This window comes from Emys orbicularis, chromosome 3 (genome assembly GCF_028017835.1).
Source record: "Emys orbicularis isolate rEmyOrb1 chromosome 3, rEmyOrb1.hap1, whole genome shotgun sequence".
Lineage (NCBI taxonomy): Eukaryota > Metazoa > Chordata > Testudines > Emydidae > Emys > Emys orbicularis.
The window spans coordinates 200,084,195-200,112,099 of record NC_088685.1 but is presented as its reverse complement, the minus strand read 5'-3'; the positions used below and the strand labels follow the sequence as shown (position 1 = coordinate 200,112,099).

At 43.2% G+C, this 27,905-nt stretch overlaps 1 protein-coding gene across 1 annotated transcript in view; it reads left to right on the top strand.

Moving 5' to 3' along the window:
• Positions 1-3,255: 3,255 nt before the first annotated feature.
• ACTR2 (actin related protein 2) overlaps positions 3,256-27,905 on the top strand; it is a 44,793-nt gene continuing 20,143 nt past the window's right edge. The window contains exons 1-3 of the mRNA XM_065401701.1: positions 3,256-3,337; positions 17,596-17,706; positions 24,227-24,442. Of these exons, the coding sequence (XP_065257773.1) occupies positions 3,290-3,337; positions 17,596-17,706; positions 24,227-24,442 (375 nt within the window). The 5' untranslated portion in view covers positions 3,256-3,289. The remainder of the gene's footprint in view (positions 3,338-17,595; positions 17,707-24,226; positions 24,443-27,905) is intronic.

The following is a 27,905-nucleotide window of genomic DNA, read 5'->3' as shown; positions in this document are numbered from 1 at the left end:
TTACCTGATAAGCTTCAGCAATCTGCTTAGTCATTAGGTTATCTTCTATTGTGAAGTCCTATTCTCTTGCAAAAGCCACAAGACCCTTTCTAACCAGCACACAGTGAGTAGTTGTCTCCATGACTTTATGAGTTACAGCAAGTGGTGTTCCGATTTTTTTTCAGAATGAAAATTACATTTTTACACAATTTTTATGCAATCGTTATTTTTTCTAAATCAGTGCAACAACAAAAACAAGGGCTAAAAATACCTGAAATTAAAACCAAGACATATACAAATATTAGGTTCCAAGAATAGGAAGGGTATTATTTTTATTAAAAATCTTCTTGATAGTTTTTTTATATGACCTTCAAAGCAACTACAGCTTCTATCTTGGCCTAAACATAACAAACACAGACTAGATACAGACCAAATTTACTCTGCACTCTTAATATTTTGCCCTAGCTTTATATATTCCTAGGTTTTCTCCTGCAAGTTTTTTCTGCCCTAGACCCATTGACCTCAAAAAAGGTAATAAAGTAATGTTGAAAATACGCAGCTCTGATAAATCTTGAGTTTGGTTTTGGTGTTGTATTTTGAACCACACTATCTTATGGGCAAATGAGTTGAGTGGTGTCAGCCTCAATTGTTAGTTAATATTTCAGGATTGATGGGCGTTAAGTTTCCATTAAAAAAAAATGCTCCAAACCAGTTCCGCAAGTAGAGCTGGGTGAAAAATTTCAGACAAAACTTTTTTCACCATAAAATGCACATTTGGGTCAGCCAAAACATTTTGCAAATTCATGTCAAATTTCCCCAACTGTTTTGGTCAACCCTTCTCCGCCAAACCTTCCCAAAAAATTCCCCCAAAATTGCATGTTTTGACATTTTCTAAAAGAAATGTTTCAAGTTTGTTTCAAAACTAAGTTTACCTCAATTTCATTTTAAAAAAAGTGAAAAAATCAAACATTTCATTTCGAGTCAAAAACAATTTTTTTTTTAGCTTTGTCAGTTCACCAAAAAATACTAAAGCTTTCATTTCAAGTCAACCTGAAACTTTTTTTTTTTAAACAAATTTCAGTTCAGCTAGCAAACCAAAAAATTAGTTATTTGCACAGTTCTAACTTTAAGGTCCCCACTTTTATCCCAATACTTCATACATTTTTTTAAAAGTATATATTAATATACATATATATACATTTATAAATAAATGTACGGTCATGCCCAGTCAAAGCTGCTGCTCCAAAATGACCAGGATGCAGCCCTTCCATTATAGCTGTATCACATCGAATTATTCCATCTTTGCTTGAGTAGCCTCCTCGTCTTACTACATAACTCCCTATTTCTTCATCAGTCTCAAAATCTGGACATAATTAGTTTAAAAACCTGTCAAGTATTAGACCCAAATTCTGATTTTTTTAAAAATCTGAACGTTCCCCAAGATTGCACTTAAAAAATTAATATTTTAAAGGCATCAAAGAACAACACAATGGCCACTATTTTGTTAGGACCCCCCAAACCCACCCCCCAAATTGTGCTTATGTGCCTTTCACTTTTCACTACTTCCAATGTTGGCCTGACATTTCCAGTGATACAAGAGAAAAAATGAGGATCTGATACCACATTTCTTGTCCATCCAAAAATTTCATTGAAATCCAGGGGAATTTGGGGTGTGCAAGAAAAGCAGATGTTAAGAAGCAAAGTAAGAAAACATGTTTATTTCATTCTTTATTCAGAACCCACTGAAAAATGCAAAATGTTTGCCAAGCAGAAAAGCGCAAAACTGTTAGGGAAGGACATTCTATTTACAGATTTCTAAGAGGATATTGTAAATTCATTATATGTAAAGCATCAGAAAATGAAACATGTTCAGTAAAATGATCATTTATCCCTCCCTTTGCCTGTATTGAGCTCAACTAAAGACTGGATTTAATACACGGATAACACCAACTATTTCTGATTATACATAAAGTGCCTTGCCTCACCTAGTTCCTTGTTAGAACATGCCTGATGACTTCATTCCATATTTTTCAAATGAGTAGAAGTGGATCTTTTAGGTTTGCAGATACCTAAATAACTCAGAGGACCTAGTCATTTCTCCTAGGTATTTGGTTCATGAGGGAGGAGTGTTGTAGAGGGAATATTTGGATATGGGTGTGTTGTGGAACTCTGGGGCAGGGGGTGTCCATGGGGATGAGGCGCTCTCAGGCAGTGGGGGTGGGGCGAAGGTCCACAGGGGTGAGACATTGTGGAGCTCTGGGGCAGTAGGGGATTTCCATGGGGATGGGTTTTGGCCCTCTAGGGCAGTGGTCTCCAAAGTTTTTTGATCGCGCACCCTATCAGTAAAAAACTTTTGAGTACGCACCCCCGCCACGCCGAAGCAAAAAAACACAACAAAACAAACAACCCTCCTCCTGCCGCACACCCCCGTGCGCGAACCCCACTTTGGAGACCACTGCTCTAGGGCAGTGGGATGGAAGGAAATCCATGAGGGTGGGATGTAGAACTCTACGGCAGTAGGAGGGTGTATCTATGGGAGCTCTTTGGGGGGGCGGAGTGGTGGAGCTCTGGGCCAGTGTATGTGGGGGGATTATGGAGCTGTGGGCCAGAGAGGGCATGTCCATGGGGATGGGGATTGTGTCAGGCTGAGGCAGAGGGGTGACCATGGGGGACAGAGGTGCCCACAGAGGTGGGGGTTGTCAGGTGGCGGGAGGGGGTATCTATGGGGCTGCGGGGGTGCCAGCAGTGCAGGGTGCCCAAGCGGCGGGATGTCCATGGGGAGGGGTTGTGTCAGGCTGGGGCAGTGGGGGTATCTATGGGGATAGCGGGGGCAGTATTGGAGCTGTGTGTGGGTGGTGGGTGGGAGGTGACTATGAGGGGTGTGGGGGGGCTGTGTGTATGGGAGGGTTGGGGCAGAGCAGTGCCTGTGGGGGGGAGGTGAGGTGCCCATGGGGCAGGGGTGGAGCTGTCTGGGGGTGGCGTGGGGTCGGGGGTGCCATGGGGGGGGAGGAGCTCTCCGTATGTCGCGGGGGCGCTGACTGCCCAGAGCAACCCCGCCGTGCCGGGCCCAGTTCACCTGTCACGGTCTCCTGGCCGCGGTCAGTGGCCCTGCGCCCTGCAGGAGGAGCCGCCGCCATGACAACCACAAAGGGAGCGGACCCGACAGAAAACGGGGCGCCGCAAGGGGTCGGACCGCAGCGGGAACTGCAGGCGGCAGGGCCGAGCCGGCCGCTGATTGGAGGCGGCGGCGTGTCAGTCAGCGCTGAGCGCAGACGGCGGGCGGCTGCGGGTGACGCACGCGGAGCGGAGCATGGACGCGCTGGGCAGGAAGGTGGTGGTGTGCGACAACGGCACCGGGGTGAGCTGCCGGGCCGGGCACCGGGCAGGGGACTGGGGCTCCGGCCCCCCGCGGGCTCCAGGGGCAGTGACCGGCCCAGCCCCCCGGGGCGCCGGCCGCGGGGGGGCCCGCTCACAGGGAGCCCCAGCGCCTGTCACTCGGCACAGCTCGCTGCGGGCGGGCGGGCGGAGCGGGGAAGGGGCCGCTTGAGACACACCTCGCCGGGCGAGATCCCCCTCCCCTCCGGGCCCGGACCCGCCGCCCGCCTCACCCAGCCGGGATCTCCTTCCTCTCCTCCCCGAGTGAGATGCCCCTCTTCCCAGCACCGTCTAGCCGCCGGGATCGTCCTCTCCCCCCGGCCTGCTGCCCGCCCACTTCCCCTGGAATTGTCAATAGGACCTCGGGGCAGGATCCCCTTCCCCTCACTGCCCCCCACTGGGATTTCCTTCCTTCCTGGCCTGCCGCCCGCCCCTCCCACCCTGCTGGGATCTTTCTCCCCTCCCGGCCTGCCTGCCTGCCTGGCCCTACGGGATCTTCATCCCGGCACCGGCCTGCCCCTCCTCCCCCTCGGACAGGATCTCCTTCCTCCTCCCGCACCGGCCTGCTCCTTCCCCCCCTCACGGCACCGGCCTGCCCCTCCTCCCCCTCTCGGGCAGGATCTCCTTCCCCCACCCGCACCGGCCTGCCCCCTACCCCCCCCGTCGGGCAGGATCTCCTTCCCCCACCCGCACCGGCCTGCCTCCTCCCCCACTCGGACAGGATCTCCTTCCTCCTCCCGCACCGGCCTGCCCCTTTCGCCCCCTCCCGGCACCGGCCTGCCCCTCCTCCCCCCCTCGGGCAGGATCTCCTTCCTCCTCCCGCCACCGGCCTGCCCCCTCCCCCCCTCGGGCAGGATCTCCTTCCTCCTCCCGCCACCGGCCTGCCCCCTCCCCCCCGCAGGATCTCCTTCTCCCTCCCAGCACCGGCCTGCCCCCTCCCCCCCCCCTCGGGCAGGATCTCCTTCCTCCTCCCGCCACTGGCCTGCCCCCTCCCCCCCGCAGGATCTCCTTCTCCCTCCCAGCACCGGCCTGCCCCCTCCCCCCCCCCTCGGGCAGGATCTCCTTCCTCCTCCCGCCACCGGCCTGCCCCCTCCCCCCCGCAGGATCTCCTTCTCCCTCCCAGCACCGGCCTGCCCCCTCCCCCCCCCTCGGGCAGGATCTCCTTCCTCCTCCTGCACCGGCCTGTCCCCTCCCCCCCCTCGGGCAGGATCTCCTTCCCCCCCGCCCGGCACTGGCCTGCCCCTCCCCTGCTCGGGCAGGATCTCCTTCCCCCCCGCCCGGCACCGGCCTGCTCCCCCTCCCCCGCTCGGGCAGGATCTCCTGCTCCCCCTCCCCCGCTCGGGCAGGATCTCCTCCTCCCCCCCCCCCCGCCTGGCACCGGCCTGCTCCCCTCCCCCACGGGCAGGATCTCCTTCCCCCCGGCCCGGCACTGGCCTGCCTCCAACTCCACAACCTGCCCCATAGATAAACCCTCCTATTGCACTAGAGTTCTGCATCCTGCCCATGTGGATTTCCTCCCATCCCACTGCCCTAAAGGACCACAACCCATCCCCATGGAAATCCCCCACTGCCCCAGAGCTCCCCAATGTCTCACCTCTGTGGACCTCTCCCTCCCCGCTGCCTGAGAGCTCCCCTAGACGGGATCCCTTTCCCCTCCCAGCACCAACCCACCACCTGCCCTGGCATCCCATACCAAAGCACAAAGAGGTCTGTAACATGGAGCTGGAGCAGCTCCCTAGCTCCCTAGCTCCTGCGCTACCACCAGCGCAGTGGGAGTTGGGCAGTTCTAACCACTCATCCTGCTGAGTGGGTGAAAAGGCTTCTGCCCCCGTCTGTGCTGTAGCTTCTACTGCTGCCACCATAAGCAGGGGGAAAACTACCTGTCTGAACGTTTTTTACAGTATAGATGCAGCCTAAGAACAACAGGGTAACTCAGTGCTCTGGGCCTCTCCACCCTTGGGAGCACATCAGTGCTCCTTGTGCTGCTTTGGGATAATGTGGATGCTTGTCCACTAAGTTCTCTCATCGGCTAAAATTGACTGTTGTTGGCATTTCTTGGTGTGTCTGTGTATAATATTAAATATACTGTGTATAAAAAGAGGATAAAGAGAGAATATTTAGAGTTGAAAGGTTTTCTTACTGTGAGTTGTGCTTTTACAGGCAGAATGAGGTATTGGAAACTAATAAAAAAAAATTTGGCTTTAGACTAAAGTAGCCTCTTATATTGATAATTATATTAATTCTCCTGCATTGTTTATTTTAGCATGCAGGCTAGCCTATCTTCTTGGAGTGTCTTCAAAAAATTCTGTTCAGTGATGAGGGCAGAAAACAGAGATTGGTTTATATTAAATGACTGTAGCTCACTAAACTATAAGTGTGGGTAGAACCAGACAATCACTATGCTCTCTAATGAACTCTTACAAGAAAATGATAAAAGACAAAAACAGCATATCATTATGGCTAAACACTTTTCACAAAGTGATCACTCTGTCAGTCCTTATCCTCAAAGGAAACCTGCACAACGCTTTCAAAAGATGAGCCTGGGAGCTTAAGTTCATAACTTTGCTAGACGCTAAAAATCATGGACTGAATAGAGACACTGGTCATGTCTATGCCACAAAATTAAGTTGACCTAATTTACATGGGCATACAACTGCTGCAGTAATTACATCGCTTGTATGTATGTGTCACGGCACTGCTGCATGTCCCTTTTGTGCCCCATCTCATCTATACCATGAGCAATGTGCTCGTAGGTGTCAAAGTTACTATGGCTAGATCGGAGCTGCACCTGCATAGCCTCCTCTCCCCACACACCCAACAAATCCAGTAACTCTGGTGTACTCCAGGCGGGAGCATGAAAGCTGGCATGGTCAGCCAGGAACATATGATGTGGGTTGTCCACAGAGAGCAAACAGGAAACGGAATTTCAAAAATTCCTGGGGCTTTAAGGGGGGGGGGGGAGAGGGTGCATGCCTTTGTACCTGGCTGCAGGGCAGCAGAAGAGAAACTGCTTACCAGAGCTGTCATGATGGGCATTGTGGGACACCACCTGGAGGCCACTTAGGGTGACAGGAGCAAGTGCACTGTCTATACTGACACGGCATCGCTCCAACTTTGTCGCAAAAAGCTCTATGCCGCTTGTCAAGGTGGTTTTATGTCAGCGAAGCAGGAGAATTAAATCGGTGGGAGGAGCATTGTTGTGTGTACACTTTCACTGCTTTGTCAATGCAATCTGACTTTTGATGACAAAACTTGTATAGTGTAGACAAGGCCTAAGCTATGCCTACACTACCACTTATGTCAGCATAATTTATGTCGCACAGGGGTGTGAATAATCCCCCAACCCCAAGTGACATAAGTTACCCCGACGTAAGTGCTAGTGTGGATAGCGCTATGTTGGCAGGGAATCTTCTCCCGCCAACATAGCTACCACCTCTCGTGGAGGTGGTTTTATTATGCTGACAGGAGAGCTCTCTCCTGTTCATAGAATATCAGGGTTGGAAGGGACCTCAGGAGGTCATCTAGTCCAACCTCCTGCTCAAAGCAGGACCAATCCCCAGACAGATTTTTGCCCTAAATCCCTAAATGGCCCCCTCAAGGAGTGAACTCACAACCCTGGGTTTAGCAGGCCAATGCTCAAACCACCGTCTTCGCCAGAAGCACTGCAGTGGCTTTATGTGTAGACAAGCCCTATGTTGGTGTAGCTGGTGAGTTACGTCAGCGGGAGCAAAATTTTAGTGTAGATACGTACGTAGTTAGGTCAATGTAAGCTGCCTTGCGTCAACCTGAGTCTATAGTGTAGATCAGACCACTGGATTTATGGCTTATTACAACAATCTATAACCCACTAACAACCCCTCCCCTTCCTTAACACCCCTCTAGTCATAGGGAGGAAACAGGTCATTTCACCTCGAATGGTCCCTTGAAATATGTATTAACTACGTCTGCCAAACAGTCTGTTCCATCTTGTGTTTAGCTGTGATACTCTGAGCCCTGGTCTACACTACAAAGTTATGTCGATATAACTGTCACTCAGGGGTGTGGAGCAATGTAGTTGTACTGACTTAACTCCCCGTGTAGACAGTGCTAGGTCAACCCCAGGGCTTCTCCCCTAAACATAGCTACTGCCTCTGCAGGAGATGGAGTACTTACTACGCCAACGGAGAACCTCTCCCCTTTGCGTAGATAGCGTCTTCACTAAGCACTACAGCGGCAACGGTGAAGCTGCGTCGCTGCAGCACTCTAAGTATAGGCAACCCTTAGCAACTTTCCCAGACCAGAAGAGCTCTGTGGAGCTTGAAAGCTTGTCTGTCAGCAGCAGAAGTTGGTCCAATCAAAGATATTACCTCATGCACCTTGTCTCTCTAGATCACTAAAACACAGAGTAACTCTTTAAAACTTTTAGTTGCAGACTTAGAGCTGCGAACTGCAGAGTGCCAAAAATTGGGTTTCTCTCCTCTTTTCCCTTTTTTGGTAAAGAAGGCCTGAAAGGTTGTGGGGCTTTGGTTTTCCCCCCCTCATTAGAAATTCAGTTTTTGTCTACCTGGGAAGACTTTATGAACCTGTCAAGATGAGGCCCTGGTCTACACTACAAACATATGGAAAACTCACACCCCTGAGCAACGCAGTTTATATTGACCCAACTCCCAGTGTAGATGGTCCTATGTTGATTGGAGGGCTTCTCCTGTCGACATAGCTACCGCCTCTCAGGGAAGTGGAGTACCTGTGTTGACAGGAGAAGCTGTCCCATCGGTGTACGTAGTGTCTTCACTAAGCGCTAGAGCAGTGCAGCACTGTAAGTGTAGACAAGCTCTAGGAAAAGAGGTGCTCTTTAAAAACAGATTAGGTAACTCAAGTGAGCTAACATAACTTGAAACCGTCTTTAACACCTAATGTAAATACTGTTTAGCATCTTTACCGCTATGTTGGTTGATGATATTTAGAGCCCTACCAAATTCACGGCCATGAAAAATGCATTACAGGCCGTGAAATCTGGTCTTTTGTGTGCTTTTACTCTATACTATACAGATTTCACAGGGGAGACATTTCTCAAATTGAGGGTCCTGACCGAAAAGGGAGTTGCAGGAGGGTCACAAAGTTATTTTAGGAGGGTCACAGTATTGCTACCCTTGCTTCTGAGCTGCCTTCAGATCTGGGTGGCTGGAGAGCAGCGGCTGTTAGCCGGGCGCCCAGCTCTGAAGGCAGTGTCCTGCCAGCAGCAGCACAGAAGTAAGGGTGGCAGTACCGCAACCTCCCCTACAATGACCTTGTGACCCCCCCCCCCAAAAAACCTCCTTTATGGGTCAGGACCCCTAAAATTACAACACCATGAAATAGCTGAAATAACGACATTTATGTTTTTAAAAATCCTATGATTGTGAAATTGACCAAAATGGACTTTGAACTAGTGAAACTGACATCAGCAAGAGACAAGAGCTTTTGAGTCAAGCAATTGGGAAGGAAATGACTGTTACAAAAAAAGAAAGTCTTAACACCCACTTAACGCCAAAGACTAATGAGCATTTGAGACAAAGGATATCTTTGTTAAAGTTTCAACATCCCTGCCATGTAAATTAAAACATGATCTCTCACAATAAACATCTGAAACCTCCAAGAAAGTGCTCCAGGAAAATTAGGGAAAGAGGCCAGATTTGACAATTCCAACATTTCAAAGATTAAAAAATTGTTTTTTGGAATGGCAGGGCCTAAAACCTTTAGGTCATCTCTATACATCATACAAAAAAATGCCTTGCAGGTTATCTTTATAAGCCCGTAAACCTCTTGAGGGCCTGATCCCAAGAGGTTGATCTCAATGGGAGTTTTAGATGCTCTCAGGATCTCTCTTTATTGTGGTGTAAGTATGTTTCTTTGTAAATTTGTTAGAATATGTTAATTATGGAGACAATGACCATGACTTACTTGAAATGAACTATAGTAAAAGTATGCAGTACAAGAACTGCTTTTGTTTTTGGTCCAAACTTCAGTCACTTAGGCCTGGTCTACACACAGTTTTTGTACCAGTGTAACTATTTTGGTTAGGGATGTGATTGATTTTGGTAAACTGAAGTAATTATCCATAGAATTCCTAGTGTGGACACCGTTATACAAGTGCTGCTTATTCCCCTTTCTGTATGGAAACTGATGTACCAGTGTAAAACAGCTTTGTACTGACTATACTGGTATAATTTTTGTGTGTAGACAGTCCCTTGGGCAAATGCTTAATTTTAACACGTAAGTAGTCCTAGAAACATGCTTAATTTTAGCGGGTTAGGGGAATAATTACTTGATGTCATTTAGGTCTGTAACCTAAATTATGTCAGAAAAATGATTTTTCAACATAAGAAAAACCCAGTTTTTGAGAAGAATAAATTGAGCCATAAATTGGGTTAAAGCCATAAATTTTCACTATCAAGTCAATATTGTAATAGTAAACGTTATACTATGATAGACAAAGCTGCCTTATTTTAGAATTATTTTTAATAAAATATTTTCATGATAAGGTGACTGAATACACCATGATTAGTATTCATAGAATCATAGAATATCAGGGTTGGAAGGGACCTCAGGAGGTCATCTAGTCCAACCCCCTGCTCAAAGCAGGACCAATCCCCAACTAAATCATCCCAGTCAGGGCTTTGTCAAGCCTGACCTTAAAAACCTCTAAGGAAGGAGATTCCACCACCTCCCTAGGTAACCCATTCCAGTGCTTCACCACCCTCCTAGTGAAAAAGTTTTTCCTAATATCCAACCTAAACCTCCCCCACTGCAACTTGAGACCATTACTCCTTGTTCTGTCATCTGGCGCCACTGAGAACAGTCTAGATCCATCCTCTTTGGAACCCCCTTTCAGGAAGTTGAAAGCAGCTATCAAATCCCCCCATATTCTTCTCTTCTGCAGACTAAACAATCCCAGTTCCCTCAGCCTCTCCTCATAAGTCATGTGCTCCAGCCCCCTAATAATTTTTGTTGCCCTCCACTGGACTCTTTCAAATTTTTCCACATCCTTCTTGTAGTGTGGGGCCCAAAACTGGACACAGTACTCCAGATGAGGCCTCACCAATGTCCAATAGAGGGGAATGATCATATCCCTTGATCTGCTGGCAATGCCCCTACTTATACAGCCCAAAATGCCATTAGCCTTCTTGGCAACAAGGGCACACTGTCGACTCATATCCAGCTTCTCGTCCACTGTAACCCCTAGGTCCTTTTCTGCAGAACTGCTGCCTAGCCACTCAATCCCTAGTCTGTAGCAGTGCATGGGATTCTTCTGTCCTAAGTGCAGGACTCTGCACTTGTCCTTGTTGAACCTCATCAGATTTCTTTTGGCCCAATCCTCTAATTTCTCTAGGTCCCTCTGTATCCTATCCCTACCCTCCAGCATATCTACCACTCCTCCCAGTTTAGTGTCATCTGCAAACTTGCTGAGGGTGCAGTCCACGCCATCCTCCAGATCATTAATGAAGATATTGAACAAAACCGGCCCCAGGACCGACCCTTGGGACACTCCGCTTGATACTGTCTGCCAACTAGACATGGAGCCATTGATCACTACCTGTTGAGATTGACGATCTAGCCAGCTTTCTATCCACCTTATAGTCCATCCATCCAGCCCATACTTCTTTAACTTGCTGGCAAGAATACTGTGGGAGACCGTATCAAATGCTTTGTGAAAGTCAAGGAATAACACATCCACTGCTTTCCCCTCATCCACAGAGCCAGTTATCTCATCAAAGAAGGCAGTTAGGTTAGTCAGGCGTGACTTCCCCTTGGTGAATCCATGCTGACTGTTCCTGATCACTTTCCTCTCTAAGTGCTTCAGAATTGATTCCTTGAGGACCTACTCCATGATTTTTCCAGGGACTGAGGTGAGGCTGACTGGCCTGTAGTTAAACTCCAGAAATATAACATAAAATGTTGTATATGAACTACCTTAGCAGTTGTAGCCAAAATGCTTTAATTTTCTTCTTTAAAAATCTTGTATAAATTGATTGGAAACCTGCAGTTCTTGTAATGCTTACTGTATTATCTGATTATTGTGGATTTTATTGCAATCTGTCTTTAAGAAAAAGTAATTTTAAAATGTGTTTTCACAACACATATAATGTAGGAGGACCTTTAATAAGGTCAGCAGCAGGATCTTATCATCCACCTCAGACATTCTAGATTTTATGATTTTTTTTTTTTTTTTTTTTTAAGAACAAATAGTAAGTTACTTTAGGCCTGGAGTGTTGTCCTAATTATATTTAAAATTCTTTTGTCCGAGAGATTTATACTACTTTAAACTACCTTAACATTAAGCCTTGATGAGATACAAGATTGTTCAGTATAAAATTGGTCTCAAGACAGGTTTGTGAGCAGATGTAGCCTGTGTATTTATTTTTATTTGAAAGAATATTTATACACTGCATGTTCTTACCACTTGATGACTCAGTGGGAAGTGAGAGCACCAATTTGAACCACAATGCTAAGAAGAGGAAACTATATATGGTAAAATTATTTCTTATACACCGGATTCTTGCACGCACCAGGCAAACTAAGTAACTATTCTTAAAACACCCTTGTAAATATATGTACAATAGACATTTGTTCTGTGTATTATAATATACAACATGTACTTCTTGCAAAGATGTTTTTCTATGAATAGTTCTTCACTATTTTGTAAGATGTGATGTTGCATTTAAATGTTGCTGCTGTTAAACATTTACAATATGCTTAGTTGTGCTGAACTTGGAATTCGATAACTGCCCCAAGGAACATACACTTCAATTTTGGTTGCATTAGGGAGTTTGCCAGTGGAAAGAATGGCGAATATCTGGCGTCTTTGAGTTTTATAGTAAAATGAAAAATGGATTATCCTTGACTAATTACAGATTTTTGAGTGTATTGGTTGTATAGTTTGAAGTTCTGGAAAGTTTGTAATAAGCTGCTGAAAAATCGGTGTGGTTGGGATTTTATTTTATTTTTTGCTGGCTAGTGTCTCACTTTTTGTTTTTACTCCTTTAGCAAGAAATCAAAAACATTCTGGGCCCTTGTCTTTGGCGCGACATTGTTACTCCTTGTGCTGACTCCTAGAATATCAGCTATTGTACATAAAGTGTTATAACTTTGTAGCCATAGTGTCAAATATGTTCAGTCGTCTGAAGCCGCTGAATTTCAATTTGATGATGAAAACTGTGCTGCGATATGAAACTCATCATTAACTTCTAGGAATCCTTTAAAAAAAAAAAAAAAAAAAAAAGGCTGATCCCCCTGTAGCCTAGGGAAAGGTTCCCTGAGCTGGGAAAGAGGAGACCAGGAGTTCAGGTCTCATTTAGATGCTATTTAAATTCCTATGAGACTTGCTAAACTTATTATTAACCAAGGGGGCCTTGAACCCCAATCCAGAAGATGGGGGGACAAGCTGTTGAAAATTCCCTTCCCCCTGTTTTTAAATAGGTTAGCGGAAGGCTTGTGCAAAGGCACTGTGAACCCAGGTTTCTAATGTGACAATCCCTGCTCTTATCCACTGTACTACACTGCCTTTCAGAGTGACTAAACCAGTTTAGCTGTACTATTGGGGGGAGGGATAGCTCAGTGGTTTGAGCATTGGCCTGCTAAACCCAGGGTTGTGAGTTCAGTCCTTGAGGGGGCCACGTAGGGATCTGAGGCAAAATCAGTATTTGGTCCTGCTAGTGAAGGCAGGGGGCTGGACTCGATGACCTTTCAAGGTCCCTTCCAGTTCGAGGAGATAGGATATCTCCATTTATTTATTTATTTCCACCCACTATAAACCCCACTCTTCTTCCGGAGCCAGGGATAGACCCCAGGATTCCTGATCATCCGTATTCTGCTGCTGACTAGTAAATAGTTGTGTAACCCTCTAGGATAGTGTACATTAAGTCCTTCTCCAGGCTGATCTAGAAAGGGACTGGCAGTTACTCCTGTAGTTCAAATAGTAAGGACCTAAGCTGGAGCTCTCAAGGTGTAGCAGTTCAAACCTGGCTGCTGATCTATGTGGAGGTACGGTTGTGTGTGATTTGCTCTGTGAAAAGACCACTTTAACACAGTATTGTAGAACTTAAACTATGATAATTTGTAGATTGTAAATGTGTGAATCACCAAAACACACATTTCACCTTTCACTCATTTATTGCACATTTAACTTTTGTCACGCTCCTGGTAGGTGTACCTGGGTTGTATATCATCCTCTGCCCAGTCTGCAGAGAATGAGTGTTTGTGACAGCTTGAGAACTTGGCCCTGTACCCCGCACAAGCTGTAAAGACTCATGCTTTCGATTTTGGAGATCATTGTTTCAATACATAGGCTTGGCCAACGTGGCATCCATCACACTTGCAGGTCTCTCATGTTGGTGTGTTTGAAGGTTGAGAGGTATGCTTAATACTGGCATGGGGGGCGGGGGGAAAGCAATAGGCAGATTTACTGGTATAGTGCTGCTGCAGCCGCTTGTGGCTGTGTGTAGTTTCTGGAGTCCATGAGAGCCTCTGATGGAGTGTTTTGGGAAGTGAGTATTTACATAGACTCCTTCATAGAAGTTCCCTACAGCTGACCACTGCAAAATCTGGAGGATTGCGAATAAGGTGTTGCAGGCACACAGTTTACTAAGGCATATCAGCCTTGAAGCTGCTTCTGAAGACTCTGCACCTGTATAAAAAAACTAAGACATTAGTGAACAAAAATGACATTTAGTGGCATTTAACACTGCAGCAGGGCACACTCCAGCCATCCAAAACTTTAGAAGCATGGAAATAAGTTATGGGGAAAGCACTTCTTTCTACCTGCATATTGCAGACAGCACTTTTGATAATGCACTTCATTGCTCCATAAGATTTCCATCTCCCAACAGATTCCCACAGTAATATATACCCCTACTTGATCAAACTTGAGTGACCTCAGCTGTGTTAAGGCAAATTAACTTCCCCGATGCTTTAAATGTGACAGTTGTACTCCTCTGTTCATGTAATTGATATAAAAGCATATGAGGTCACATGCACTTTTGTATTAAAGTGCATGTTTGATCAAATTGGGGTAATAGGCTTGTGAGGCTCTATTCCCCCATTAATTAGACTGGCTTCATAGCTTTTCAGACTCTCTGATACTCGTGTGTGGAAATAAGTGCATTGGCAAAAAGATTTTGGGCTCCAACCTGTTCAGCCTGTTCAGAATACGCTTGGCCATTAATTGCTGTGATAAATAGGAGCAGCACTCTCTTGCATGTGTAGACAAGCTCTGTATAAGTCCTAGATATTGATAGCCTCAGAATAAGCAGAAGGGCTGCCGAGCCCTTGCCTTGCCATTTCATACCATATTGCTGAAGGAGACCTTTCACCTTTGGAAAGGAGTCGGGACTTGTGGAGAGGAGTTGATAAGCTCAAGAACACTTTTTCTAACCCTCAAACATGTAAAGTTGGCTCCACTGGCAGAGAGAACACGTGGCCCTCATCATGTTTTTCCATTGATGCTGAATGCAAATTGATTTTGCTAATTAAAAGTGTAGCAGCTACTAGGTAAGGAGCCCTATTAAATGAATTGTAATTCTTGCCATTGTATTTAAGGTTCTTAACTTATATCCACATTTCCCAAACTTATAAAAGTTGAGCCTCCCTTTGGGGGGAAAAAAACCCCAAACGTACCTCCTGCCCCAACCCCCCCGAGGATGTTAAAGGCCTACTGTTCCTTTTAATATATAGATCTTCATGCACCACCACTTCTCCTCTTCCCTCAGGGAAGTACTGGTGTATATCTTGACAATACATTTCCCCTCCTTTCTTGCATGCTTTGAGCAATGTCGATATTTAAAGTATTCGAACTGGTATTTGAGTTAATATCAGTTGAAATGAATAGGACAGTTCACACTTTAGAATTCAGGCAGAAATTACTGCATCAGTTAGCCTTCAAAAAGTAATCCAAGTGTTTCTCCATAACCGTAACAGCTAGAGACTTTTTGTTTTTATAGACACAGCAGAAATGCTAGAGAAAATTTGAAATCTGTCTGTGAACCACTCCCCCCACCCCAAAATAAAACAAAAAACACCCTTTCCCAGGGTAGCATGTCTCACATCTTAGAAAATGTAGACTTACATTAAGTTCTTTCAAGTGTTACATGGCTTTTTAAGTATAATTTTAATAGTGCCTTATTACTCTTAGGGCCTGTCTGCACTGCCCTGCAGTTCGGACTAAGGAGATGTGAATAGCAATGCACACTAAAGTGGTGTGTTATTGCTCCCTTACGTGGACACTGGGCGCAAACTGAAGAGTCCTGAGTTTGCAGCAGAACTTTTCAGTTTGTGCCTGCAGTATCCACACCTGGGAGTTACAGCACAGCACTTGTGCACTGCTATTCATACCCCATTAGCCCAAACTATGGGGCAGTACAGACAGGCTGCTTGAGAAGTAAGCTGCTTGCTGCCAGAGGACCACCCTGAAAGGTCGATGTAGAGTTGCAGAATGGTGGGGGAGGTGAGCCAAATACAGTATAGTTAAGGTCAGAAGTCTCGCGCATATCTCTATCAAATGAAACAGGAGGTATTAGTATCTCTTCAAAATTTCAGATATGTGCTTAAAAAAAGTTTCTAAAACTATCTAAAATGAGTATTGAAGATCTAGGCAGAGGCTTGTAAATATACATTTGGGCCTACAAATTTACCCTAATTGTGAGCTCAATTGTAAAAAGTGAGTGTATGTTCATTAGATGTCACAATAACCTATGACAACAAATATTGGTGGGAAAAGGTGCAAAAGTGGGACAGACTGAATTACACCTCTACCCCGATATAACGCGACCCGATATAACACGAATTCGGATATAACGCGGTAAAGCAGTGCTCGGGGGGGGGGAGGAGGGGGCTGCGTACTCCGGCGGATCAAAGCAAGTTCGATATAATGTGGTTTCACCTATAACGCGGTAAGATTTTTTTGGCTCCCAAGGACAGCGTTATATAGGGGTAGAGGTGTAGTTCAAGCAAAAAGGTCTACTGATATTACTCAAGGACTACGTTAAGATCATTCTTGGTAAACAAGAAAAGTGTGGAAGCAGAAATCAGTAAACCAAAATTGGTGTATTGGAAACTAGGCCTAATTGTTGGAGAAAATAATGAGGGGATGGTCCATTCCAGCCATCACTGCCTTTTGGTCCTTAAAGAAAGAGACTTTGGGGAGAACAATTGGCCACTGGAGTGAGCTTCACCATCATGGCTACCATCCCCACTGTCTCCTCGAAGCTCAGATCTTCTTTATCCTACTCCTGAAAGATGTCTTGACCAAACCGGGCCAGATGACATCACTACCCCCACCAGTCTCGCATCCCAAACACCACCTGGGATGTGAGATTCTTTTCTCCCACCTCCCCCAATATGTCTTTTTCCTTCCTTACCTTATTTCTTCTCTTTCATATCTCTCACTCCTTTTTCCTTCTGTCTAAGAAGAGTCTGGCTTAGCTGGCCAAGACTGCATATTTTGCAGCATTGCTATGAACCTGTGACCAGAAAGAGGTAGCTAAAAGCAATGCCCTAAATAGGCCTCTGCTCGTATAAGTTTGCCAGGTCTCGGAGTGAGTAATAAGTCTGTGTGCTGTGTCTCTTTTTTCAGCAGTGAGGATGCATGTGAGAGTCAACACCAGAGACAGAAGCTGCATTTTCTCTCTTTGCTATTCTTTTCTTTCCCCCCTTGTGTGTGTGTTTTTTGTTTTGTCATCTTCAGAAATGGGATCGGGCTTTAACAACAACAGCAATAATAACTCCAGCCCATCTCAACTAATTTCTTTGTTTTCCCCCAAAAGGACAGTAGTTACCTTCTTTACCACCAAAGAGGCTTTTTCCCCCCCCCCCCCCTTCTAAAAACTCTCAAGCTATAGGGAAAGGGAACAAGCGACGTTGTTAAAATGAGAGCCCTATTTAATATTTTACATTTCAAATGCTTTTACTGTTTTTCCTTCTTCTCTGTATCTTTAATAAAAGGATTTTTAATGATCTGTTTGCCATGGAACACAGCAGGCTGAGGTCACTGTATTCCAAACCTCGAACCTTGTTTAAAACTGTTTAATGTTGGACAGTCAGGATCACGTTAACACCTTGAACTCTTTTGGCCCCTTTATTACATCTAAATTAATACAACATGACTTATTTTCTTAAATTCCTTACCTGCATTTGAAAATTTCCCCCTAAAGACTAAAATGTTTTTAATAGTAATAAACAAATATGATGCATATATTAACTAATCAAATTATTCCACTTTTTTCTTTTCAGTTTGTGAAATGTGGGTATGCAGGCTCAAATTTTCCGGAACACATCTTTCCAGCTTTGGTTGGAAGACCAATTATAAGATCAACTGCCAAAGTGGGAAACATTGAAATCAAGGTAATGTTTTTTCCTATAACAGATTAAAGCATTCAGAGTAGTCTTTCAATTGTATACAGGAGAACCTCAGAGTTAAAAACACCAGAGTTACAAACTGATCAGTCAACCACACACCTCATTTGGAACTGGAAGTATGCAATCAGGCTGCAGAGACAAAAAAAAGAAAAAGCAAACATTCTACACCAGCGGTTCTCAAACTGTGGGTCAGGACCCCAAAGTAGGTTGCAACCCCATTTTAATGGGGTCGCTGGGGCTGGCTTAGATTTGCTGGGGCCCGAGGCAGAAGCCCGAGCCCGACCTCCTAGGGCCAAAGCCAAAGCCTGAGAACTTCAGCCCTGGGCAGCAGCTTTGGTCCTCCAACCCGGGGCAGTGGGGTTCGGGCTTTGGCCCACCCAGGGTAGCAGGGCTCAGGTGGGTTCAGGCTTTGCTCCCCTCTCCTGGGGTCATGTAGTAATTTTTATTGTCAGAAGGGGCTCACGGTGCAATGAAGTTTGAGAGCCCCTGCAAATGTAAACTACTAAAAAAAAAAGGGTAAGGAAACAGTTTATGTGCTTGTTTCGTTTAAATTAAGATGGGTAAAAGCAGCATTTTTCTTCTGCATATTAAAGTTTCAAAGCTGTATTAAGTCAATGTTCAGTTGTCAATTTTTGAAAGAACAACTGTAACGTTTTGTTCAGAGTTTCGAACATTTCAGAGTTATGAACAACCTCCATTAACAAGGTGCTTGTAACTCTGAGGTTCTACTGTAATACATAAAAGTACTTTCTCCTTCTTTTATCATGCCCCCTTTAGCAGTCTTTCCTGTGATTCACTGCTCAAGTAATGAGCTTTAGCAACTGCACCCCTTCGGGGCATGTGGTGAGCAGAAGGGTAGTTGAATGTTACTGGAAGCTGACTGTCAGGGAGCCAGTGTGCATAGGGGGCTGGGGCTCTTAGATCTTGATAAGGGATTTGGGGAAATGAGGCAGCAGCTGATCAGATGGCTGATACTTGCTGTCCAGTCTTAGTGCAAGATTCTGAGACAATGATGAGTTAATGGCTATAGCCTATAATTTTTACTGTTCAGTATACAATTAGTTGTAAGCAAAACCATCTGTGAACTTGTATGAGATGCCTAACTTTGCTTGTATTTATTTTTCATTATGTTTTAAGTACTGATGGTAGACGTAGAGCTTTCCACAGAATAGAGAAGCAATCCCTGCTCTGAGGAGCTTACAGTCTAAAAATATTGTAATATTCCAGGTTTGAAAAAAATCTAATCACTAGCATTAAGTTGAAAACCTTCCTTGAGGCATGTGGGGGCCTATGTTTCTAATCCTTCTGACTGCAAAGATACTATTTCAGATTTAAGTAGATGCAGGGCTGACTTCCTGAGTGTGCAGATAAAGTTTGTGTCTTTGCTGCTGCTGCCTCACAAAGCAGAGTGAAATCAACAGAACTCTGGTCAGTTTCACTCTTGATATTTGGAATCCTATAGGCAGCACTGAAACAGTTTCCTGCTGGTGCTTAGGGGAGAGTATGAGCATTAGTAGAAGGTGGCATTAGAATTATTCGAAGGGAAGAATGACAAAAAATGCAAAGTAAGTCTAGACCGGAAAGGTGTAAAGTAGCAGAGATCTTTCATTTCTTCCCCTACATCCCTCAGCAGCCAGGAGGTTGGGTAGTAGAGGACTTTTCACCTTCACAGTAGCTGGGAGGACATAGAGGGAGAAAGAGAGCGCTTCTCATTTCTAGAAGCTTGAGGGAGGCAATTGAAGGTTCACATTTTTCAGATATCTACTTGCCAGAAGCTGAAGTGAAAGCTAGATTCCCCAAGCAGAGTCCAAGTACAATCCTGGCAGAAATCCCCTCACCCTACACAGTGGTTAGAAATGTCTCACCAAGGAATTTCCCCTGGAGATTGCTGATATGGACCCATCTTCTTTCTCCTTTATTTCTACCTTAAGCTAGAAGCTTTAGTGTTATGGGTAATGGGTCTGATACATTTTTCAAGCCCTGACTTGGTCAGTGCTGCTAGCCCAGTTTAGGATGGCCTTTGATCATCTGAGTATTTGGTTTCATATGAGTTGAGGCTCTGGAATGGGGTGGAGGGGAGTGTCATATCTGATGTATTGATGCTTTTTGCATCTAACCCCTTGTATCATGTCTCCCATTCTAAAGATGGAATCAGTCAAGGATATTTTAATGAAGAATGGGACTTGGATTCCTGATTTATTTTGTAACTACAGCACCTGTCTACTTTATTGTAGTTGCTGTAAAACAAGGCCAAAAAAACCAAAAACAGGTCGGGAGAAGCAAACAACCATCCTACAGATCTGTCTTGGATCTTCTTTCCTGGTGCATATGTAGGATAAATTAGTAAGACAGCACAGTGAAACTGTCTGAAGACCATTTTTTGCCTCTGGATATCATGACATTTTTGCTGCTTTCCTAAAAAGATATTTTTGGCAGATAAATTATACTAAAATGTGAATGGATCAATTCCAGCTACACATTAAAGAGCATTGTGGCTCATTCAGAAGACTCTTGAGCAAAGGAAATTGACAAGAACATCATCAGTTTAGCTCTTTAAAAATATTCAGAAAAACTAGCCAAATTCAGGAACTGAGTGAAATGAGCCCTAAAACAGGGTTTTATAAAAGCAGCCCTTGCCCATTATTCCTGTCAGGAGAGCAAATGAGGACATAAGGAGACACAGCTACATCACAGGTGTATGCATGCAAAGGTGTGGTTTTCACTGGAACAGTTTCCCCCAAAATTCCAACCAGTTTTAAAACCTGTTGAGCTAAACTGATTTTAAAACTGCTTGAAGCTGTAGTGCAAACCAGGCTCCTGGCAGCTTGAACCAGTTTTACTGAACCAGCTTCTAAACTACCTTCAGCAGTTTTTGAAACTGGTTTGGTAATAATGGTTGGTTTAAGGAGCCTAAACTACGCTGTACTTCCAACTGGTTTTAAAAGAGATTTTGATGGATTCATTTTAAAACTAATTAGAATCTTTAGGGATACTTCCTTGGAGTAGAACAGGCTCAACTATGCACTTTACCCCATTTTTATTCCTAGTCCATGCCCCACAATTTTCTTCCTCCGTTCCTATCTCAGAAATCCATAGAGTGGGGTGTCTGTAGGTTTTGAGTGGGTGGAGAATATAGGCCTGGTCTGCATTGGGGTGGGGAATCGATCTAAGTTACGCAACTTCAGCTACGTGAATAACGTAGCTGAAGTCGACATACTTAGATCGACTTACTGTGGTGTCTTCATTGCGGTGAGTTGACTGCTGCTGCTCCCCCATCAACTCTGCCTGCGCCTCTCGCGGCGGTGGAGTACAGGAGTCGACAGGAGAGCACTCGAGGGTTGATTTATCACGTCTAGACTAGATGCGATAAATCGATCCCCACTGGATCGATTGCTGCCCGCCGATCCAGCAGGTAGTGTAGACATACCCATAGTCAGCATTCACCCTGTATTCCTCCTGCTACTGGATGTGGATTTTCTGGCAGCTGCCTGTGCAGAGTACTTGCCCTGATGTTATTGTCATGTGTAAATAGAGCAAGTAAACACACCTTTCTGAAGCTGATATTTTTCTTATTAATATGCTATTGGAAGAGTTGGTGACTGAGGAGACCTGGGTTTTGATCTTGGATTGGGTCACAAGTGAAAATGGCATCCTAGTCCCTGCTTGTCCACAAAAGTACGTATCTTGCAGTGTAGCACAATGGCTGTTAATTCTCCTAGCCCCACTCCAGCACAGCAGGGTACTGCATGGCAGAACTGAGATGCTGAGCTGTGTAGGGAAGTGTGCACAAATCTGCCTGCACTGTACCCTTTTAAGGTCACTGCTATTGCTGTGTCACTTCATGAGCACTTAATTCAGTTAGAATGAATAAATAAACAAACAACATTTCAGTTTATGCACTTTATCGATTTGATTCCATTTAGTTATGTAGCTATTCCATAATTCGGAACTACAAAGGAACTCACAAGTTTGTATTTTAGCTTAATATTTTTATAACTGTTATAAAAATTCAACTCTAAGGGTTGGAAGGATGAATATTTTATGGGGAAAAAAGAGGTGGAGGAAAACCGGGATCGAGGTAGCAATGTGCTGGCATTAGTTACTTCCAAATCCGCCACACAATTGGTCTACTCCAAATCTACCACTCACATTGGATAAAATTCCATTTTAATGGGATATCAGCATATAAAAGATCTTGCTTCTCAGAAAAGATGCAAAGACACTAGTATATCAATAGCATATTGTGAATAAAAATGAGATGTCCGCCACTAAACTAATGGAAACAAGTTAATCACAGACAGAAATGGCTTCTGAGAAGAACAGCAATGTCGTTGACAGTGTTAGCTTGGCCCTAACTACACTAATTCAGAACACTAGCAGCAATACATATAAAGCAGAAAAGAGATGCATGTATTGTATACTTAAAATAATTTGAATGAGGATTTCCTTTAGGCCTTTTCTGACTCTCTTGCTTCTACCTTCTTTCTTCACCTTTCTTGACCTGTTGAAGTAGAATAACAAAAAGATGGTAAGTGAGGTGCCCCTGTACTGTTTGTTTTCCATTTTTTTGCTTTATGGGACGTAGTAGCTGTTGCATTATTTTGATGCTTTTTAATGTTTTGTCTTGTCCCACATTTTACATTTGATTACTTATTTTAAACTTTGTTCATTGCTTTGATTTAGTAGCAACTAATTCCATAAGAATCTTGTATATTGCTTCTGATTGTGACATGACCTGTAGTTATGTGCAGATGCAAGAATAATTCATTTTTCTATAAGATCAACATGAATTTAATGTTAACATTAGAAAATGCTTTATCTAACATAATAAAATAATGAAGATAGGAAAAGATCATGGCTTTTCCTTGACCTTGTCCTGTTCTGAGGTATACACCATCCACAGAACAGATTTCAGATGGTTCTTCTTTAACTAGCGATTTGTTTCATAAAATTCTGATTTTATTTAACAAAATTTGTTGTGATAGTACTGATGTTGTCACATGGTTACTTAGTGGTATGTTTGTTGGAGTGAGTTTAGCAAATTATGATCTTCCTAAAGTTTAGGGGTTTAGGTTTATAATTTTTACATAAATAGTCCATTCTATGAAAACTGTTTTATAAAACTAAGAAAACTGATTAGGGGACTCAAATTAAAAATCATGTAATAAAATTATTTCTTTACCGGTTACTAGTAACTTCTTAGATTATTAAAACTAAAAATAATTTAAAAGTTCCAATTTGCTTTTCATTATGTCTCTTTCTTGTTTCTTAGCTTAAACAGAGAATCTGAGTCACCTTCACCTCTCAGTGGCACAGTGAATGGGTTGTAAACTCTGCAGTAGACTATTTGTTCAAAAGCAACCATTTCATTGTACTTCAATATTATAATAATGGAAACACTTATTATTTTGCTAGATTGTAGAAATCCAATCTTTAAAAAGAGGATATATTTTAATTCATTTATTTAAATATGGTGGTAAATCAGGCATTAAGGCTCCTCTGGAGGAAGATGGGCTGTAGTGGGAAGCAAAGGTAACATTTTATTGTACCCACTTGCCTCAGGAAATACCTGTGGAAAAGGAAAGGGTTTTCTTATATAATCAATTTAGAAATGGACTATATGAATCACAACTGGGTAATATGTGTATTTTGTATAAAATATCATACTGGGGTAGGTTTTTTTGTTTTGTTTTTTGATGCAGAATAAATGGGATTTATATCAGTTATCTGTCTACCCTCTTAAAACTTTACTGGCATAGGCTTAGTTAAACCACTTTTTATTTTAATGTTTAGTGTGGTACTTCCAGTCCCTTATTTTCTTTTGCTACTTGTTCTGTATGCTTATGCAGCTCTCATTTTCCTGTTTTGGGAATGTGCACAGAAACTTGCAGCATGCATGGAAAATTTTTCTGCCAACCCCACCTACTATCTTTTATGTGCTTTTTCACATCTCAACCTATTCAAGTGAGTGTTTGATGAAGTAATTTTGGAGATTTCAGTGAATAAAAGTTTATACATACACCTCTACCCCGATATAACACGACCCGATATAACACAAATTCGGATATAACGCGGTAATGCAGTGCTCCAGGGGGGCGGATCAAAGCAAGTTCAATATAACGCGGTTTCACCTATAACGCGGTAAGATTTTTTGGCTCCCGAGGACAGCGTTATATCGGGGTAGAGGTGTACTAAGGTTTCTTTACTGTTCCACCGTGACAAAGTGCTGGGTAGCTTCTTACTAAGGTAAGTTTGATTTAAGGTTATGAAGTCTTCCAAATATGGATTGTCTTAAAAGATCTAGTATGGGTCTCAGCCAGATTAAATATTTTGTGCAGTAAAGCCTACTTTTTATATATAAAAACTAATTTCAGGGCATGGGCCATTAAGTACGTATAATCAGATGCAAGTTGGAATATCTTTTATTCTTAACATCAAAAACTGCTAAAGAATAATGAAAATTCTTGCAAACTGACATACAGACTTCAATACTGTAACTTTATAGGATCTTATGGTTGGTGATGAAGCAAGTGAATTACGCTCAATGCTGGAAGTTAACTACCCAATGGAGAATGGCATAGTCCGGAACTGGGATGATATGAAGCACCTCTGGGACTACACATTTGGACCAGAAAAACTTAACATCGACACGAAAAACTGTAAAATACTACTCACAGAGCCTCCCATGAACCCAACAAAAAACAGGGAGAAGATTGTAGAGGTATGTTTCTTGACTTGAATAAGGAAAACCTATTTGTGGAGAGCAGGAATTGATGATGGCAGGCATTAAATTTTGTCTAAGAGGTCACTGCTTTTTTAAAATGTAAGATAACCCCTCAAGGCAACATTCTTCCTTGCAGAGAATTGTTCACAGCCTAGAATTGTTCCTAGTTTATTCAAGGGCAAACAAGCCTACTTAGTCCTAAAGTCTAAACAGACTAGCAGTCCCATGCAAGCTTCTGTACCGGGAAACCACTGATTCAGGCACTGAAGTTCAAGTATTCCTGCATGTCCCATCCCCATTGACACAAGGCCAATACATAGGAAAGGTCTTCCAAAACCCAATTAATCTTCCTTCACCTCCCTTTCTCAATGACTTAATCCTGCAATATTCTGAGTAGACCAAATCAAGCAAAGCACTAAAGTTCATGCTTATCTTTAAGCATGTGAACAGTCCCATTGACTACTGGATAGTGGATTAGAGCCAGAGTTCTCGGCACTTCTCAGGATCAAGCCCTAAATGAATAGGGGACATACTAAGAAAGAGTTGATTTTTGCCAGCAAATCCCCCCTGCCCTCCAAATCTGTGATAGGTTCTGGGGACTATTTAATGACAGCCTTTCTAGGATGGAGGTCCTGCAACTAGCTGTTGGGTGCTTACAGTGGGTGAGGTCTTAGAGGGTATGTCTGCACTGCAATTAAACACCATAGTTGGTCTGTACCAGCTGACTCGGGCTCGAGGTGTGCGGCCATTTAATTGTGGTATAGATGGTGTAGACGATCCAGCTCTGGCTGCAGCCTGAGGTCTGGGACCTCCCACCTCGCAGGATCCTAGAGCCTGGCCTCCAGCCTGAAGCCAGATGTCTACACAGTTTTGAAAAGGTAGTAATGTGAGAACAACATAAAATGTGTTGACTTTCTGTCACTTTATTACTCCAGCATCATAGACCTCTGTTAATGTAAATATTCAGTATAGTTTCAAATGTGGCAGAGAATACCTCGGTAATAACCTCTTCTTTCAGAGACTTTGCTGCAGGAATAAATTGATTATTAAAAAGGTGATATTTTAATTGAAAACTTTCAAAGACTCTGTAGAACATTAGTGTTAACGGATATGAAACTAGAGGTTTCGGTGGGGAGTGAGCTCATTAGCATTAGATGATGTCATCTCCTAATGCTATGTAAAGCAACGTTAGCTAGTAATGTCTGCCTTATCAGGTACATTCATGACTGACTGACTAATATGGTACAATAGACAGACTGAACAGTTCTAACAAATATATGGCTGCCTTCGTGGCATGAATGATTGAATTTCCCCATCAGGTTTCTCGGCCATTCAGAAATCTATCAAGGTGTGGTTGTTTTTTGTTTTTCTAACTTATCCAAAGACTCTCTTGTTTTTCTAACTTATCCAAAGACACTCTTGTGATTATTCTAGTACAAAATTATCTTGTTCAAGCTCACCATAACTTCTGAAGTGTGTTTTCTATAGTCTGTTGTTTCATAGAATTCATTGGAGGGGAAATTCCAGTACTTTATTACGCCAATTCAGAGAATGTAAACCTTAAATATGAGCAAGGGAATTAAGAATTTTTTTTTTGTGGAGCATTCCAGCCTTTTTATATAAAAACCTTTATAGTTTTTTGAGTGAAGTAAAAACGTTAGTTCTTTTAATGCCTCCGCTTTTGTACTGGATCACAGCATGATAAAATCAAAACTTTCTAGTTTTAAAAGATAATGTTATAGAAAAGAATCAAAACTTTATCCAATTTTTTTCTATTTTTGAAGCTAGAATGAGAGGTCAATCCAAGATCAGATGAAAGACTTGAGTTAAGAGTTTCATAATATGTAACGAAGCTGTAATAATTCTGGTATATTTATCATGAAATCCTTGGTGCAATGCAACAAATTGCTTCTTAAAGAAATGATTAATTGAAATTAGTTTTTATGAAAAGTCATTTTGACCTTGTGTACTTAACGTATCCTGATAAATCCTAACAGTTATTTTAGTCTGCCTGGCTTTTGTTAGGGCTAGTCTACACTGGCAACGCTAAAGCGCTGCTGCGGTTTGTTTCAGAACATACCTAAAGAGAGACAATTTCAGCTTCGCTCTTCAGTGTAATTAGTTTTATAAGTGTCTTGGTGTAACTTTGGTCTCAACCTCTGCGTATCCATTAAATTCTCACACCTGTAACATCCCCCCTCAGGAACAGCCCAATTGTCTACCTTTCTGTGGTGTATTCTGTGGTGGTGGTAGAAGCATTTTCTGGCATTGTCACCCCATACAACTCCATTGTTTAGCATTCTGGATCATTCTCTTTTTCTAGCTTCCAATGCTTTATTGTTGGGCTCCTGCCATTCTTGGAGAAAGACATTGGACTGGCAACAAAACAATAACTTTAATAGAAGGAAAGATTTATTTTGAGAAGAATATTCTTGTCGCTATTTGGCCATCAGATTTGTCAAATGTGGTGTGTGCCATTCATGTGGCGAGACTGCAATTATAGATGTCAAACAAAATAAGTTTAAAATGTCTGAAATAAGCATAGCTAAAAACAGAAACCTTATGTGTTTAATGCAAAAACTATATCTTTCCAGTAATATCAGGAATATAGTGGAACGTGCGAACGCAGTAACTAATCCTGTATGCATATTCTGGTTATGGGCAGATAGAAGTTGTTACATACCATTCTTGCATTACAATTTTGGTTCATTTTATGAGCAATAGAATTCATACAGATTGGGAACAGCAGTAATTCTATGTCAGTTGAGGTCTAGAAGCTCAGATAGTTTCTTGTTTTGCTTGCTGTTCTTTCCCATGCTCCCTTTTGAGGTAGAACACTATTTCTGCCTTGTAACTTACTAAACTGCTGTGTTTGTGCACATTAGATCATGGCAACTACAGAACCTTACCCCTAATTTGTGGTATTTTGCACATACCTGAATGTGCAAGGTGAGTAGGTATTCTACCAAACTGTCTTCCACGTCACTTAGTCAGTTTTTCTAAGAACCCTACAGCAAGGTGCTCCACAGCCTGATCTTTGTACATTTCGTACTCCTTGACTTCTGTCTTCCTATATATCACGCTCACGCAAATCTTTTGGAAAACTGTATGCTGGTCTTTCCAGTATTTTTTGCAGTGTACTTGGGTTAGTAGGCTTTGGATAGTCAATTTTTAACCTGTCAAGATCTCTGCAGCCATTCCTAAATATGCTGGTATTAATTTATTTTTAAAATCCAATTAAGTGTCACAGCGTTATCACATTGCAGAATTAGCCTAGTTACTGTAAAAAAAAAAAAAAATGAGGCCAGTAAAAGTAAATTTTCCTCAGTTCCTTTCTTTGTAGTTTTGACCCTGTGAGGGATGTGTGTTGAGTTGTTCTGGGGGGTTTTGAGCGTTTTTTTTTTTTTTTTTTTGTTAAATGGGGTCTGTAACTCATGGAATCTTTTACTCTCATATACAA